This window comes from Dendropsophus ebraccatus, chromosome 2 (genome assembly GCF_027789765.1).
Source record: "Dendropsophus ebraccatus isolate aDenEbr1 chromosome 2, aDenEbr1.pat, whole genome shotgun sequence".
Classification (NCBI taxonomy): domain Eukaryota; kingdom Metazoa; phylum Chordata; class Amphibia; order Anura; family Hylidae; genus Dendropsophus; species Dendropsophus ebraccatus.
The window spans coordinates 158,032,096-158,051,212 of NC_091455.1; the positions used below are offsets into that span (position 1 = coordinate 158,032,096).

General features: G+C 45.9%; 1 protein-coding gene across 5 annotated transcripts in view; it reads right to left on the minus strand.

The window, feature by feature from the left end:
* Positions 1 to 19,117, minus strand: part of NR4A3 (nuclear receptor subfamily 4 group A member 3) — a 65,692-nt gene that overhangs the window by 24,477 nt on the left and 22,098 nt on the right. For all 5 annotated transcript variants that reach the window (XM_069958570.1, XM_069958568.1, XM_069958569.1 and 2 more), the window contains exons 4-5: positions 18,436 to 18,565; positions 17,391 to 17,563 (exon numbers count right to left, since the gene is read on the minus strand). In XM_069958570.1, coding sequence (XP_069814671.1) covers positions 17,391 to 17,563; positions 18,436 to 18,565 — 303 coding nt within the window. The remainder of the gene's footprint in view (positions 1 to 17,390; positions 17,564 to 18,435; positions 18,566 to 19,117) is intronic.

The window sequence follows — 19,117 nt, forward strand, 5'->3', positions numbered from 1 at the left end:
TCGTTGATCGTTCGCAAAAAATTCGCAGATCGTTCCGTGTAAACATTCTTTCAGTGATTTCACCTATGTGTGAGATAGGCTTAAACGATCGCATATAGAACTTTCCGTACAATGTATCGTTCCGTCTAAACGCTGATCGTTATAAAAAAAAACATTGTTCATTCAAAATTGTTAATCGTGCGATCGGGCCAATTATTGCACCGTGTAAAAGTACCATTAGGATGGTCATCAGCAAGAGCTGGGGTGGATAAGAGGAAATCAACATAGGCACCTGGACTGACCAGAGCTCTGACTTTGGACTCAGCAAGGTGCATAGTGCATAGTGGTATAGTGCATACCCCTTACACCCCATAACCCAGTGTTCCCCACCAACAGGTCATGTTTTGAAGATATCCGATGCAAAGAACACCTGTAAATTATAATTAAATATATAATATTATTATTAAATATATAATATAATATATCACCTGTAAAAATGCTAAGAAAATTCTCAAAACATGATTTATTTGTGGGCCTTAGGGACCGGAGTAGGGGAACACTCGCCTAGCAGGTTTATTTAACCTCCTCCCGCCGCTGAGCAGTAAATTAACGTTGCTGCAGCCTATGCCTGAGGCTGCAGCAATGTTAATTTACACGGCAGGATGACCCAGGCGCAGGAGCTGTGCTCCGTTGCTGAGAGTTAACCCTTATAGATACTGCGGTCAGCACGAGCGCAGCATCTCTAGGGCGTCTGACAGAGAATTCTCCCTCTACAGAAGGAGAATTCTCTGTCCGGTGTCCATCGGGGCTCTGCGATGGTAGCCATGGAAACCTGAAGCCTCAGGCTCAGGCTGTTACAAGATTGTAACAGCGGCAGGGGACAGAGGAGAGGGGGCAGACATAGGGACATCAGCTTATGAAATAATTATGATGCCATAAGCTGATGTCCTAAAATGACCTGGGCATTGATGCATCAATGACCCATGGTCGTGAAAGGGTTAAAAAGCAGAACCACTGTAAAAAAAAAAAAAAAAAATGTAAGAAATCAGGTTTGCAATATACTCTGAATTTCCTGGCCACCAGGTGTCTCCCTTCCTGTCCAACTATAGTCCACGCTCCCTTCATGCCAAAATGTGCTTTTTTTCTCTCTTCAAAATAAAAAAACCAAAGACAGAAAGTCACGCTCACAGACATTGCTTGGTTTGATTGACACCCATACCTGAGCGCGCATTGAACAGGACAAGTCTTCACTGCTACTTGTCCACATTCAGTAACAGAGAATCCTCAGGGTTCTTGCATTACTCTTCTGTCACACTCAGGGCCATATTAACCCCTTAAGGACAGAGCCAATTTCGATTTTTGCATTTTCGTTTTTTCCTCCTTGTGCTTAAAAGGCCATAGCACTTGCATTTTTCCACCTAGAAACCCACATGAGCCCTTATTTTTTGCGTCACTAATTGTACTTTGCAATGACAGGCTGAATTTTTGCATAAAGTACACTGTGAATCCAGTAAAAAAATAAATGTATGGTGAAATTGAAAAAAAAAAACGCATTTTGTTTATTTGGGGGAAATGTGTTTTTACGCTATTCGCCCTGGGGTAAAACTGACTTGTTATATATGTTCCTCAAGTCGTTACGAATAAAACGATATGTAACATGTATAACTAATATTGTATCTGATGGCCTGTAAAAAATTCAAACCATTGTCAACAAATATACGTCACTTAAAACCGCTCCGTTCCCAGGCTTATAGCGCTTTTATGGGGCTGTGTGAGGTGTCATTTTTTGCGCCATGATGTGATCTTTCTATCGGTACCTTGATTGCGCATATACGACTTTTTGATCGCTTTTTATTACAATTTTTCTGGATTTGATGCGACCAAAAATGCGCAATTTTGCACTTTGGGATTTTTTTGCGCTGACGCCATTTACCGTGCGAGATCAGGAATGTGATTAATTAATAGTTCGGGCGATTACGCACGTGGCGATAGCAAATATGTTTGTTTATTTATTTATTTACTTTTATTTATAACCTGGGAAAAGGGGGGTGATTCTGACTTTTATTAGGGGAGGGGGCTTTTTACTATTAACAACATTTTTTTTAAAACTTTTACACTTATACTAGAAGCCCCCCTGGGGGACTTCTAGTATAAGTGCTTTGATCTCTCATAGAGATCTCTGCAGCATACATATGCTGCAGAGATCCATGAGATAGGCACTCGTTTACTTCCGGCTGCTGCAGCCGGAAGTAAACGAGTGCCGAGCCACGGCGCCATCTTGGAGCGGTCCCCGTCCGGCTTCAGAAACGGAGATTGCTCCTCCGGGATAACATCCCGGAGGAGCGATCTCCTCCACTAGACACCAGGGAAGTGCTGCGTCTGGTAATCGGATGCAGCTGTCATGTTTGACAGCTGCATCTGATTACTGTATTAGCGGGCACGGCGATCGGACCGTGCCCGCTAATACCGGCAGTCCCGGGCTATAAGCGGCACCCGGGACCGCCGCGGTTCAGAGCGGGGTCGCCGCGCGGCCCCGCTCTGAACGTCCTTAACGGCATCAGGGCGTAAATATACGCCCTATGTCGTTAAGGGGTTAAAAGCTGCTGCTGCTGCCCTAGCGCTAAACCTGAAGATGCCCCATCTTCACTCACCAATTAGCATCAGGATTTTTTGGGGCGTATTGCCAATAATCTTGGTAATCAATGATTAGAGCAGTTTGCATATTGTCTGAAGGAATTCTCAGCACAGGATTGGTAGGTAATAGCTCCAGGTGTCATATTTAACACCGCCACACCAGACCTGAACAATACCATCATAAAATTTCAAAACATCAAAAAATTAAAAACAAAAAACGGGGTGCTTAGTGGTAAATACAGCCCTGGTCACACTATATTCAACCAAACTGGGGTTTAGGCTACAAACCCACTTGACGTATTTGCTGCGTGAATCAGTCTTAAAAATAAGCAGGCAAAACGCAGGTTGGCTTTATACGATTGTTCTGCATTAAAATACGCAATTGCGTATTTTTGAAGCGTGAAGCTACATGCGTTTTTCACACAGGTTGTTAACAATGATGCTTTGCTAACAACAAGCTTCACAAATACGCAATTGCGTATTTTAATGCAGAACAATCGTATAAAGCCAACCTGCGTTTTGCCTGCTTATTTTTAAGACTGATTCACGCAGCAAATACGTCAAGTGGGTTTGTACCCTTATAAGGCTAGGTTCACACTATGTATATTTGAGGCTGTATTTGTGAGGCTGTATAGCAACCAAAACCAGGAGTGGATTGAAAACACAGAAAGGCTATGTTCACATAATGTTGTAATTGAGTGGATGGCCGTCATTTAATGGCAAATTTTTGCTGTTATTTTAAAACAACGGCTGTTATATTGAAATAATGGCAGTTATTTACCGTTATATGACGGCCATCCACTCAATTTCAACATTGTGTGAACAGAGCCTTTCTGTGTTTTCAATCCACTCCTGGTTTTGGTTGCTATGAGGACCTGACTTGAGGACCAAATACTGCCTGAAGTATACAGTGTGTGAACCCAGCCTTAAACTGTAAACCTCACCCTTTAACTCTTATTTAGGAAGTTAAAAGGAAGTGGAAAAGAAGGTTAAAAACACAGTAATATGTGATTCAGAAGTGTGTCAGCAGAGTTGTGATAGCAGACACTTCATCTACGGTGTACACAGTTTTACTAGTTATGGGATCATACCCTCCGAATCTCAGTTATGGGATCATATCCAATTCCCAAATATTCAACTATTAGTATATTTGTCAAGGCTGCAGCTCCTGATCTAAACAGTCACAAATATAACAGTTATTCAAAAGGGGTACTCCGGCCAATCTTACTTCCTTAGCAGCTCAGCAGCAGCACCATCAGGTTCCTGGAAGTGTGACGTCACAGTGTGGCTGCATTTCAGTGCTGCCATTTTGTGCTGTGATGTCAGCTTATCGAGAGAGTACGGCACACAAGGGTCTGAAGAGGGCAGCACATCGGGGAAGAGACATCCACTGCAGCTAATGGCAGCCGTGCTGTGATGACACACTTCCAGTGGTGGAGCTGCTCAGGTACAGTACATTCTCTTTTTTGTATAGATGCTTAGCATCTTACCTAGCCTGGACAGCCTGGTGGCTCAGTGGTTGGCCCTGCAGAACTGGGGTTCTGGGTTCAAACACCAATTACAAAACCAATTACAAAACAATTAATGAAGCCGTACATTACATAGTTGTGGTGTTATTTTTTTCCACACAATTAAGGACACAGTGGACCTAGAGCATACAGTAGCTGTACCAATGTTCTTTATTAGGACCAAACTCATTCACCCATCACTATATGGCAATCTGGCTATGATGCCCAGTAATCTCTTTAGCCATAGTTAGTTAAAGTGTCACTGTTGTTTTAACTTTTGTAATGTAAATCAGCAGATGAGAAATAAAGTTCGTAATTTACATTCATTTTTTTCTTTTAAGTTATCATGTCTTAAAACAAAACTATAGTTTCTTGTATCCAGGTCCAGTCTCCTAAAGGCAGCTTTTTGGTCTTGTGCTAGTTGAAAAAAGAGACCAAACACAGGAAGCCTCGGTCATCTCCACGCTAACAGAGAAGGCAGTCATGTGATTGACTGGTGCATTGCGCCGTAACACTCTGTACTGGCCAGGACTTCCTGCATTTGGTCTCTTTTTTTAAACCAGCTCAAGACTGAAAAGCTGCCTTCAGGAGACTGGACCTGGTAAGTATAGCTTTGTTTTACAGCATGATAACTAAAAGAAAGAACATGTCCAACAGTCATGGCCAAAAGTTTTGAGAATGATACAAATGTTAATTTTTATAAAGTCTACTGCTTCAGTTTTTAAAATGGCAATTTGCATATAGAGTTATAAAGAATGTTATAAAGAGTGATCAACTTAACAGCAATTACTTGCAAAGTCAATATTTGCCTAGAAAATGAACTTTATCCCCCAAAACACATTTCAACATCATTGCAGCCCTGCAGGACCAGCTAACATCGTTTTAGTGATTGCTCCATTAACACAGGTGTGGGTGTTGATGAGGACAGGGCTGGAGATCAATCTGTCATGATTAAGTAAGAATGACACCACTGGACACTTTAAAAAGAGGCTGGTGCTTGGCATCATTGTTTTTCTTCTGTTAACCATGGTTATCTCTAAAGAAACACGTGCAGTCATCATTGCACTGCACAAAAATGGCCTAACAGGGAAGAGTATCGCAGCTAGAAAGATTGCACCTCAGTAGAGATGAGCGAACCGGGTTCGAGTCGATCAGAACCCGAACGTTCGGTATTTGATTAGCTGGGGCTGCTGAACTTGGATAAAGCTCTAAGGTTGTCTGGAAAACATGGATACAGCCAATGACTATATCCATGATTTCCACATAGCCTTAGGGCTTTATCCAAGTTCAGCAGCCACCGCTAATCAAATGCCGAAAGTTCGGGTTCGGATCGACTTGAGCATGCTCGAGGTTCGCTCATCTCTACACCTCAGTCAACAATCTATCACATCATCAAGAATAGAGATGAGCGAACCTCGAGCATGCTAGAGTCGATCCGAACCCGAACTTTCGGCATTCGATTAGCGGTGGCTGCTAAAGTTGGATAAAGCCCTAAGGCTATGTGGAAATCATTGATATCAGGGACAGACTGATATTCTGCAAAAGGTACAGGGAGTGGACTGCTGACGACTGGGGTAAAGTCATTTTCTCTGATGAATCCTGTTTCCGATTCTTTGGGACATCTGGAAAACAGCTTATTCGGAGAAGACGAGGTGAGCGCTACCACCAGTCTTGTCTCATGCCAACTGTAAAGCATCCTGAAACCATTCATGTGTGGGGTTGCTTCTCAGCCAAGGGAATCGGCTCTCTCACAGTATTGCCTAAAAACACAGCCATGAATAAAGAATGGTACCAGAATGTCCTCCAAGAGCAACTTCTCCAAACCGTCCAAGAGCAGTTTGGCGATCAACAATGCCTTTTCCAGCATGCCATAAAGCAAAGGTGATAACTAAATGGCTCAAGGAACAAAACATAGAGATTTTGGGTCCATGGCCTGGAAGCTCCCAAGATCTTAATCCCATTGAGAACTTGTGGTCAATGATCAAGAGACGGGTGGACAAACATAAACCAACAAATTCTGACAAAATGCAAGCACTGATTGTGCAAGAATGGACTGCTATCAGTCAGGATTTGGTCCAGAAGTTGATTGAGAGCATGCCAGGGAGAATTGCAGAGGTCCTGAAGAAGAAGGGTCAACACTGCAAATATTGACTTGCTGCATTAACTCATTAAAACTGTCAATATAAGCTTTTGATAATATGATTGCAATTATATTTCTGTATGTGATAAAACATTTGACAAACACAGATAAAATCATGTGAAAATATAATATTTGTGTCATTCTCAAAACTTTTGGCCATGACTGTACACTTTTAACCATTAGAAATATTCAGTCATGATAACACATCTATATTTAATAATATGTACAGTTAATATTTATGACTGCAGTCAAAATGCTGCTGAAACCTATAAAGGCATACAATTATACATGATTATAGAATATGCCATGTAGTAATCATTGTCTGCTAAATATGTATCACATCGTCATTCCATAGGGGATGTTATAATCCTCCTAATACTAAAGAATCAACTTGCAGGACACTGATCACAAATTATCATCAGTGGCTGTCTATGTATTGCTATGTGTACACAACGTTTTCTCAGCTCTTTTTAAAATGACATCTGTCATTTTGAGTCTAAAATAACGGACGTAATTTAGCTGTCTAGCCTTCCCTTAGGGTCCATTTACACAGAAAGATTATCTGACGGATTATCTGCCAAAGATTTTAAGCCAAAGCCAGGAATGGATTTGAAAAGAGGAAAAATCTCAGGCTTTCCTTTATGACCTGATCTCTGTTTATAGTCTGTTCCTGGTTTTGGCTTCAAATCTTTGGCAGATAATCTGTCAGATAATCTTTCTGTGTAAATGGACCCTTATGGTGCGTTTACACAGACAGATTTATCTGACAGATTTTGGAAGCCAAAACCAGGAATGGATTTGAAAAGAGGAGAAATCTCAATCCTTCCTTTATGACCTGTTCCCTGTTTATGGTCTGTTCCTGGCTTTGGCTTCAAAAATCTGTCAGATAAATCTGCCTGTGTAAACGCCCCATTAGTGCAGTGACGGCTGTTGGCACATTATTCTAGTTTGGGGTTACTAATTGCCCTTTGAATGTCTTAATTGAAAAGTCCATTGAATTTACTTGTAAAAATGGAGAAAGAACGGTGGACAAAGAAAAACTGCGTGAACAACTAAATAAAAAACTTCCGCTATTTGCAAAAGACGTCCGAAAAGAATTGTCATGATCATTATTTTAAAGTGTGCTGTGATAACGTCCGTTATTCAATACATTGTGCGCATTAGACGTCCGTATTTCCATTGACTTCAATGCAATGCATTGCAGTCAGTTAATCGCGGCAATAATGGACGTTATTTTAAATAGTAAAATCGGCCACCTTTTCTCGATTTGTGACGTTGTGTGAACATAGCCTATGTTGTGCCTGTATATAATTTTAATGTTATTGATTTTGATCCAGTGGATCCCCTAAGCAAGATAATTATAATGGCAAATACCATATGTCATGATGTGCACAACTATTGATTGTATACGTACTGGAGAATGTCTATCATATAACACACAGTATGGAGGCTCCCTGAAGAATATTACAATCCTTCTGATACTGCTATGGTATATTGAGGCATACAGTTATACAGGATTAATGTGCCATGTTGTGAGTAAGTAGGTTCTGGTAGGTATACAATGTATATTAGCTCTGTTTTTTTTTTTAAAGGTTTTATTTATAGAGCTTTTTCAAATAACCAACAGTTACAACCATAATACAAATAAACAACAGGCCTTCACAGGCATCAAGTCGCACCGTATAGCAGCTGGACATAGATAATATCAGAGAGCACTGGTATAATGTAGAGTCCCAAGTCCAGGTCAGTCATATCAACAGTGACATAGCTCATAAGAGGTCTCAGACTCAGACACATCCCGCTGCGAGTTTGTCAGCAGCCCGCCCCGTTAACCTTCTGCCACCGGAGCCTATACTTCACCTGGTCCCCACTTCGGCTTCCTACGGGGCTCCCGGTGTCTTCACGTCCCGCTCAGCCAATCAGTGCGCTGCGGCGGGGCAGCGTGCCGAGAACCCCAGAAGCAAGCCGGACCAGGTGAAGTATAGGCTCCGGCAGTGGGGGGTTAGAAAAGTCTATTAGCAGTGATCATGCACTGGGTCTGTGGATCTGTTCATCTACAACCGGTTGATGATATTCCCAAATGGGAGCCTTTTATATGTTGCTTAAAATGCATAAAAGGTGCAGGGGGACCTAAAAAGAGAAGTCCGGCGAAAATGTTTATTAAAGTATTGTATTGCCCCCCCAAAAGTTATACAAATCACCAGTATACACTTATTACAGGGAATACTTATAATGTGCTTTTATCCATGCACTTACTACTGCATCAAGGCTAGAGATGATCGAACAGCGCTAATGTTCTGGTTCGTACAAACGTGAACCATCGGTATTTGACTCCCGCAGTCTTCCCGTTCCGTGGGGAAGGTGTAGACAGCCCGAGTCCTGCCTGGAAAACAGGAATACAGCCTGGGTCATAGGTTGTATTCCTGTTTTCCAGTCCGGACTCGGGCTGTCTCTACCTTCCCCACAGAACGGGAAGACTGCGGGAGTCAAATACCGATGGTTCAGGTTCGTACGAACCAGAACATTAGCACTTTTCGATTATCTCCAGAGCTGTGCGGGCTGTGGCTGCTGGAAAGGATAATGGCAGGGGGACACTGAGGGACACAGGGCACTGAAGGGACACGGAGCATCCCTCTGCCTCTCCAGCAGCCACAGCCCGCACAGCTCTGGGAGTCGGGTCGTGAGATCACCATATTATCCAGAAAGTGAAGCCTTGATGCAGTAGTAAGTGCAGGAAAAAAAACACTTTATAAGCCGTACGTCATATGTCCTCAATAGCACTTCAAAGCGGGGCCGCGCGGCGACCCCACTTTGAAGCGCCGCGGTCCCGGGTGCCGCGTGTAGCCCGGGACCACCGCTATTAGCTAATCGGAGGCAGCTGTCAAAGTTGACAGCTGCCTCCGATTACCGGAGGCAACCGTTCCTGGTGTCTAGTGGGGGAGATCTCCCTGTCTGATGCCGGCCGGGGACTCGTCCAAGATGGCGCCTTCCCTGGCTCGGCACTCGTTTGTATTCAGCTGCAGCAGCCGAAAGCAAACGAGTGCCGATCTCATTGATCTTTGCTGTATATCTATACAGCAAAGATCTCAATGAGAGATCAAAGTATATATACTAGAAGTCCCCTAGGGGGGCTTCTAGTATATGTGTAAAAAAACCAAAAAACAAAAGGTGGTGTTAAAGCCCCCTCCCCTAATAAAAGCTTGAATCACCCCCCTTTTCCCAGGTTTTAAATAAAAGTAAACAAATAAATAAATAAACATGTTTGGTATCGCCGCGTGCGTAATCGCCCGAACTATTAATTAATCACATTCCTGATCTCGCACGGTAAACTACGTCAGCGCAAAAAATCCCAAAGTGCAAAATTGCGCATTTTTGGTCGTATCAAATCCAGAAGAAATGTAATAAAAAGCGATCAAAAAAGTCGTATATGCGCAATCAAGCTACCGATAGAAAGTAAACATCATGGCGCAAAAAATGACACCTGACACAGCCCCATAGACCAAAGGATAAAAGCGTTATAAGCCTGGGAATGGAGCGATTTTTTTTTTATGATTCCAAAGAGCTTTATTGAAATATCAGCGTTATACATCAAAGGGTGCAAACAGTGGCGAACTATAAAACAGTAGACAAAACAACAGGGACGCGCTGCAAGCGCAACACTTGACCAGAGTCGTGGTCTAATAAGAGTTGCTATACACAATGTAATACAGTGTAAAACAATAAGCCATATGTAAGTGCTAAGTCAGAAAGCACCAAATCGTTGGCTCGCTAATTGTGTTACTGAAGATCATAACTATAAAGGCAGGGTAGCAGACTGCAGTGGGAAGCAGAAGTGGGGAAAGAGTGGAGGGATAAAGAATAGAAAAGGGAAAGTAGAGGGGGAAGTCTTAGGGAGGGGGGGGGGAGAGGGGTGATAGGGCCTAGCAGGTGAGGGAGCGGTATTGTGGAGAGGAGAGAAAGGAGAGCCAGGGGCCCCATGTGGCAGTATGTTTAGAGGAGTCAGTAGGGGATGAAGCCAATAAGTCCTCCATGTGTTGTATGTGGGTAACTTCCGCAAACCACTCCCCCAGGGTCGGCGGGTCCACAGACCTCTAGTGTCTGGGGATAATGGTTTTAGCAGCCTGCAGTAAGTGGCGTGCCAGAGACTTTTTGAATTTAGATTGAGTCATGGGGAACATAAAGAGCAAGGCAGCCTCAGGTGTATGGGGTACCTGCACACCGGTGACGTCTGCAATAGTTTTGAGCACCACGGACCAGAGGGGTGCAAGACGGGGGCAACCCCACCAAATGTGTGTCATAGTGCCCTCTCCCACCCCACAGCGCCAGCCGGTATCGGGGACCGAGGGGTACCAACTGTGGAGGGATGTAGGGACCCTATACCACCGAGTCAAGATCTTATAGCAAGTTTCTTGTGCTTTGGTGGCAATTGTAGCTTTGTGGGTTAGGAAGAAGCACTTGGCCCACTGGGGCTCCGTAAACTGCTTCCCCAGCTCTGACTCCCATGCCGTGCAGAAATGGGGTAGAGCTTGCGATCGGGCAGAGACCATCAGCCCATAGATAATGGAAATGGCATGCGGGAGGCCCGTGTTGGAGAGGCAGAGTTTTTCAAAGTCCGTGGTGGGTCGGTGCAGCTGTTTGCCCCGTGAGACGGTCTGGTGGAAGTGGCGTAGCTGAAGATGCTCAAAGGGAGCCCGTCTGGAGGGGGAGGCCTCTCCTAAGATAGCAGCAAGGGGTTTTAGAGAGCCGCCAGCGAGGACGTGACAAAAACGTAGGGGACGGGGTTTGGAGTGGCCAAGGAAAGGGGCAGACGAAGCAGCCGGCGCAAAGAGCGGGTGGTCAGTAACGGGGAGAAGCGGACCCGTCCGGTCCACCAAGGATTCCTCCGGGCGTGTTGAAGAGAGAATGGCAAGAGTATGTCGCGAGGAGAAGGAAAGTGTTAGCGGGTCCGACGGGGACCAGGTCCAGGGGAGAGTAGAGAGGGCCTTGGGGCAAATGTCCTGTGCCAGGCGCACCCAAAGTTTCGAATTTCTGTTGTGCACCACATCAAGCAATCTGGTGTAGGCACAGGAGAGGTAATAAAGTCGACAGTCCGGAAGACTCGCGCCCCCTAGGAGCTTGGGTCTGGTAAGCAGTCGCCGATTAAGTCTAGGGCGCCCACCGGCCCAGACAAAGGCCCCAAAGCATCTCTGGATCTGGTGCCAGTAGGAGGCAGGGATCAGGAGGGGGATGGTCTGCAGGAGATAGAGGAGCCTGGGTAGTAGGGTCATTTTAATAATGCTTATACGCCCAAACCAGGAGAATTCATTCCTGTCCCAGGCCGTTAAATCAGTGCGGAACCGGGCGAGGAGGGGCTGAAAGTTAGCAGCGAAGAGAGTTGATAGGTTTGTTGGTATTTTGACACCTAGGTAGGTGATTCCACCAGGTGGCCAGGCAAATGGAAAGGAAGTGCGCAGGTTAGAAACCAAGGAGTCTGGGAGAGAAACGTTAAGAGCCTCAGACTTGCAAAGATTGATCTTATAGTTGGACCAGGCGCCGAACTCCGACAGCCGCGCCATCAATGAGGGGAGCGAGACCCGAGGGTTAGCTATGTAAACCAACAGGTCATCAGCGAATGCAGAACATTTATATTCCCGATCCCCTATCACAATGCCACGGATGTCGGGGTCGGCACGTATCAGGGCCATAAGGTGTTCCATTACCAGGGCGTAAAGAAGAGGGGAAAAGGGGCAGCCCTGTCGCGTGCCATTATGGATAGTGAATGGATCCGACAGGGTTGCATTAATTCTAAGACGGGCAGAGGGGGATTTGTAGAGGGCGAGGACCCTGGAGGAGAAGAGGGGGCCAAAACCAGCATTTCGTAGCGTTTGTGCCAGGGAGGACCAGGAGATACGATCAAAGGCCTTTTCGGCGTCCAACGATAAAATCATCAGAGGCAATTTACTAGATCTGGCGTGATGAATGATGTCTAAAGTCTTGATCGTGTTATCCCTGGCTTCCCTCCCCGGCACAAACCCCACCTGGTCCGGGTGGATGAGGGAGGGGAGGAGAGGGTTTAGTCTATTAGCTAGCAATTTAGAGTATATTTTCAAGTCCACGTTGAGCAGGGATATAGGGCGGTAACTGCCACATACTTGCGGGTCCTTCCCAGGCTTGGGAATGACAACCACGTGGGCTAAGGTAGAGTGGGGTGGGAAGTGAGAGGTGGAGGAGATAGAGTTGAAGGCGGAAAGCATTGGCGGGATAATTAGCGAGGAAAGGTCTTTATAAAATCGGGCCGTGTAGCCATCGGGGCCCGGGCTTTTACCGTTCGGGAGGTATTTTATTACCGCAGCAATTTCTTGGGCAGAGAAAGGCTCTTCCAGGGCAGAGACTTCTTCGTGTGAGATTGAGGGAAATGGGGAGGGGGCGGGACATGCCGAGGGGGGAAGAGGGTGCTCCGGCAAGTGGTAAAGGTCTGAGTAGAAAGAGTGGAATAGGGATGTGATTTCACTGGTGGAGTGAACCGTAACGCCGCTGCGGGTCTTAAGAGCGGAAACGTGTGTTTGGGCCATACGAGATCTTATTGCCCTAGCTAGCATACGGCCGCTTTTGTTCCCATACTCATAAAACCGACTGCGGCAGGACTGCAGGTGGCGGCCCCAGGAGGCCTCTAGAAGACGCTTAACCTCCAATCTAGCCAATTGGAGGTCCCTCAGGACGGGGAGGGAGAGTGCCCTCTTATGGGCCAGCTCAAGGGAGGAGACCCTCTGGAGTGCCAGGGCTAGGGAGCGAGCCTTATCCCTCTTCAATCTAGACCCATGCCGAATCAGGACCCCCCGCAGGACGCATTTCATGGCCTCCCATTGGGAAAAGGGGGGAGTGGAGTCGTGTTCATGGTCGCGGAGAAAGCCCGAGATAGAGGACTTCAGATCTGCAAGGCAGGCAACGTCCGAGAGCAAGGACTCGTTCAATCTCCACGACCAGGACGACCTGGTTAAGTGGGGTAGGTGTAGGGTGCAGAATACAGGGGCGTGGTCCGACCAGAGGATGTTACCAATTGAGGACGAGGACACCCAAGGGAGAGCACTGTGCTGAACTAGGATGTAGTCGAGCCGACTGTACGTGCCGTGCGGGGGGGGGGAGAAAAAGCTGTAATCACGATCAAGGGGATGTGAAATCCGCCAAGAGTCGGACAATTGAAGCTGCAAGAGGGATCTTTTCACTCGCTTAATAGCAGAGTAGGATATGGCAGAGCGCCCCGAGGAGTTGTCAAGCTTCGGGTCAAGGGTAAGGTTAAGATCCCCACAAAGCACTACAGTCCCCCTGACCACCGGGAGGGAAAGGTCAATTAAGTTTGTGATAAAATCGACCTGGCCCTGGTTCGGGGCATACACATTAATAAACGTGAAATCGCGGCCACCAATGGACAGGACCAGGATGATGTATCGGGCAGCGGGGTCAATGATAGAATGGAGAACAGAGCAGGTTAAGGACTTATGGATGGCGATGGCGACCCCCTTGGACCTAGAGTCCGGATTATCGGCAAAGACCCAGTTAGTATAATGTCTATGTTTTATGGCGGGGGCATGGCCGGTTTTAAAGTGGGTTTCCTGAAAGCAAATGAGATGCACCTTTTTCTTGTGGAAGTGGTGCAGGACCTGGGCTCGTTTCTGAGGGGTTTTCAGCCCTTTTGCGTTGAAAGAAGCTACGTTGAGATCCGCCATTTGTGTGGCCGAGCCGAGCAGGCCAAGGAGCCAAGGGCCGGCCCAGGGGGAGCGCTCCACGCACTGAGGGCAAATAAAGGGAGGAAGAGGGAGGGAGAGAGAAAAAAAAGGGGGGGGGGGAGCTGGGGAAGAGAAGTAGACTCAAAAGAAGAAGAGAAGAAAGATTAGAAAAGAGGCTGCTACGTGTTTATATAAGCTACTTGTAGCCTTAGCCACGTGCCTATGTATGTATATAAATATATATAAACATAAATATGCGCAAGAGTAGAAATGCGCAACTAGGCGCAAGCTGGTGCGTAAGTGTGCAAGCCTGGTATCAACAATACAACAAAGAAAAGAAAAGCAGTTACAAAACAACTGCTGCTGCAACTATAACACAAAAATATATAGAGAACCAAGATCCCAGAGTACTCCAGGCAGGACCTCCACCTATGGGGGGGAATAGGTAGTTAGGCAAGTAGTAAGGGATACTCCAGCAAGTGGCTCGTATTCATCAAGGGGTTACTGAGCTACTACCGCAGGCACATAACTGGGTGCAAAACTAACAGGTCCGGGGGGCACTTAAGAAAGCACATAGCAGGGTGTATAACTAGCAGGCGTAGGGGGCAATTGTAGGGCAGCCAACAAGACCACCAGGGTCATAGCAGAATGAGGGGGTTAAGCCCTCTAACTGAGGTCATTAGGCAAGGGAGTCCTCCGAAGGGTTACGGTGAGAAGCAGAGCAGCTGGTCTCGGGGCTCCTCAGGCGTCGTCTGGAGCGTCTAGAAGAAGGGCTTGTTCTGGGGGTCCTGGAGGAGTTCCCGGGTTGATGTTGCTGTGGTCTTTTAGTCGGAAAAGAAGACATCGTGGGCCATTCAGGCAGGGTGACATTTGGCAGGTCCAGATCCAGGAGGAAGCCGGGCAGGTCATCCGGTGAGCGAAGAGTTAAGGTCCTGTTGCCCCTACGTACAGTGAGAGCGAAGGGGAAGCCCCATCGATACGGAATGTTCCTATCTTGCAAAACTGTTAGGAGTGGCTTCAAGGCCGCCCTCTGGGCCAAGGTGTGGCGGGAAAGGTCAGAGTAAAGAAAGATAGGCGTATCTTTGAAGAGCAGTCTGCGCCTACGCCTCGCTTTTTGCAGAATGTCCTCCTTAATCGCATAAAAGTGGACCCGGCATATCACATCACGAGGGCTGTGGTCGTCTGGGTTGGGGGGGCGCAGCGCCCTATGTACCCGATCCAGTTCAATATAGGCATCAGGGGACCGGCCCAGAAGATCATTAAAAATGGCTGTCACGGTGGAGTAGAGGTCTCCAGGTGCTACAGATTCCGGCAGTCCTCGAACTCGGAGGTTGTTCCTCCTATTCCTGTTCTCGATATCATCGAGGTGCTGCTGGAGGGAGAAGAGTTGTTCAGAATGATGGGCCACTACAGACTGCAGGGCTTGTACCGTAGAAGAAGTTGTCTCCTGTGTCTCTTCCACTGATTGCACTCTGGCGGACACCTTGGAGAGGTCCAGGCGAAACTGTGAGAACTCCTTCTTACATTCCGTGAGCACTTGATTAGTCAGGTTGGAGAAATCCTCCCGTGTAGGTAAAGAGGAAAGCAAAGAGCGCAGATCTGCCAGGGTAATTGGTCTGGCGGGGTCATCTTGCGGGGCAAGACCGCTGGAGTGCTGCTGTGTCCCTGAGTGTTGGGGGGAGTAAGTTAGCTGCGTAGACACCGCAGGCTGGGGGCGGAAGATGGATGGGGTTGCGTCCAGGCTGTTAGGGCACTCTGCAGTAAGAGGCTGCTGTCCCAAGGGCATCAGCTGTGGGTGCATGAGAAGAGTTGCAGCAGGTGAGCCAGCAGGGGAGCCAGCCTGGAGGGGGGGAGGGGAGGTCCCCCACGAGGACCCAGTGGACCAGTGGGGAGAACACACTACATGCCCTTGTGTGTGGGAGGGCAGGGAATGTGCAGACACCAGCATGGGGCCTCCATATACTGGAGGAGGTATAGTCCAGTCCAGGGGGGAGGGGGATGGTGAGGTGCAGGGAAGCAGTACCTGACAGAAATCCGCCGAAGGATGCTGGAGGGCCCGCTCCAGCGGGGGATGATCTTCCACAGTGAGTAAGTCCAGGAGGGCTCCTGCTGCAGGGGCTGCGGTGTCCGGTGCTCGGGCAGCAGGCACAGGCGGAGGTGCAGAGGTACGGGCCGGCAGCGCAGCGGGCTCTGCTTCCTGGAGGCGCGTGACCGCAGGAGATGGCGGGGCGCGCTGTGCAGATACGTGGCCCGGGTCCTGCGGGCGGCCATCTTGGGAAGGATCAATCGGGCATTCGCGCCGGGACGGAGGACAGCAAGCGGCGGCTCCAGGCTGTGGAGGAGCCAGGCTGACGGAGGGACCGGGCTGAGCAGAGTTCTGCGCAGTGTCGGGATCAGCCGACCGGGGAGCGGTGTCCGGTCCCGATGTTGTGCTGGCGGCAATGGCTACCCGCGGACCGGGCTGCTGCTGGGACATCTGGGACCGGGTGAAGTACGAGTCTATGGCGGTCTGAGGCGAGGTAGGACGAGTGGGGGGCTTCCCCTTAGCCTTCTTGGTCTTTTTGGCAGTTGTCCCCATGTAGATAGGTGCCGATATGCGGGTCTAGAAGCTGGAGCCGAGCAGGAGCTAGGAGCAGCACGTCCTCACACTTCCATCGCTAGCCACGCCCCCCGGAATGGAGCGATTTTAAGGAACGTATATTTATTAACAATGGTTTGAATGTTTTACAGGCCATCAGATACAATATAAGTTATACATGTTATATACATGTTATACACAGTCCCCCCAAATAAAAGAAATGCGTTTTTTTTTTTCAATTTCACCACACTTTGAATTTTTTTCTGGTTTCGCAGTGTACTTAATGCAAAAATTCAGCCTGTCATTGCAAAGTACAATTAGTGACACAAAAAATGAGGGCTCATGTGGGTTTCTAGGTGGAAAAATGCAAGTGCTATGGCCTTTTCAACACAAGGAGGAAAAACCGAAAACACAAAAACGAAAATGGGCCCCGTCCTTAAAGGGTTAAAGGACCAGGACATGCATGTGTCATTAGCAACATCCGGAAAGCCCATGGTGAGTCAGGACAAGTAAGGTTTTTTTGTCCTGGGGAGTCATTAAGGGGTTAAGTATAAAACAATTGCACACACTCCTCCCCCAGATCAGACTACAACATTACTTCAGACCTCAACCAAACCACTAAATACAGACATTGGACCCCAAAATGTATACAAACCCCAAAGACCGAAATAGCACAAACATTATACCACAAACAAATACCCAGAACATTACTCCCACAAGCTTCTTCTCTCTCATTGATTGCTCTTTTGGGCCCCACACCTTAAACCGGTTGACCCAAAAGTTGTAATAATCACAAAAGAACTGAATATGAACTTAACAATGTACAATATTAACTGAAGATTTCTTACTGTGGAGTAGTCGAGTTCTCTTGGGGTAGACTCTACTATCGCTTGGACCAATGCATCAAGCATACTGACTGGAGAGGATGGTAGATTTGGTTGTGATAATTCTTGTTGACATGGGCTCTTTGGTTTAGACGGCAACCTTCCTCGTCTTCCTTTAAGACTATCTGTTCTCACCACTGAAAAAACACATTGAAAAAACCAAAGTGCTATCAAACACCTTTAAACAAGATGCATAAATCACTGTATGGCTGTGTTCACACAATGTTTTTTTCCTCTCAATTTTTTAAAAGAAAAAATTACGTCAATCATTTTGAGTTCAAAATGACGAACGTCATTTCGCTGTTTGGCCGCCCATCAGTGCAATAATGGCTGTTGGTATATTATTCTAGTTTAGGTGGACTAATTGCCCTTTGGGTGTGTCTTTAATTGAAAAGCCATTGAATTTAATAGTTATAGCGATAAAAGGACGGTGACAAATGAAAAACTGCGTGTGAACAACTAAAAAATAACGTGCACGGTTTCCAAAAGACGTCCAAAAATAATTGTCATGATCATTATTTTGGCGTCTGTGCAGACAACATCCATCATTTTATACACTGTGTTCACTGGACGTCAGTCATTCCATCGCAATGCGTTGAAGGCCATTAAATCGTGTCAGTAATGGACGGCTTTTAAATAAAAAAGGCAGACTTTTTTTTATGTTTTTGTTTTTTTTACGTTGTGTGAACATTGCCTATTAGGACACATGGTAAAAATATATACTAGTTAATGAAAAAAGAGAAAAAATTCCCACAGTATTTCATCAGTGCCTAAGTAAAGCATAATAAAATGGATAATAATACTTTTGATGATTATCCCACTCAATACCTTTCTAATATGGTACATCATGTAGAAAAAATGTTTAGCATGCTTGTAAAATAGCTATACTGTGTTTAATGTATTTTTATAATAAAATACTAATATAAAACTATATCAATGCAATATAAAAAAAAAATCATAAAACATATACTGCTACAAATAACTATATTAATTTTCAGAGGACTCTTACCTTCCTTAACCATGCCAACATTGAGACATTTCTGAAATCTGCAGTACTGACAACGATTTCTCCTCCTTTTGTCCACAGGGCAGCTTTTATTTGCCAAACACACATATTTTGCATTTTTTTGTACTGTCCTCTGAGAAATATATAAAACACAATGGTTTTCTAATTGAAGTAGAAGCAGGAGATGCTAACAAAACAAGGCATGCAATTTACCACTTAATAAGCAAGCAATGCAATTTGTATTATTAGATAAAATTAATTTCCCTACACAGTAGCCTGCAGGAAAATAAAATGTATCAGGTCTAGCGGCTGTCATTGAAATTATCGAGAATGAGCTTGAAGGAAGTCATTGGAAGAACAAATTTAAAACATGAAATTGTTCATGAAATTATCACATGTATTATAACATTTGGGATTCTAATCTTACAAACCTTTCCTGTGGGGATTCAGCTGCCAAAGTGGCATAATGTGTGGTCATGTGAGCACAGCACATCAAGCACAATTATTCAGAACACAAATGCATGCAATATACTATGTCTATATACATTTCTGTTCTTTACACAGTAAACAAATGTAAAATGTTTTTTGTTTTTGTTTTTAAATATGCAATGAAATTGTAACATGAAAAATATTAAACATGTAAATGACAAGCAGTTTTGGGGTTGTAAATTCATCACATATGAAG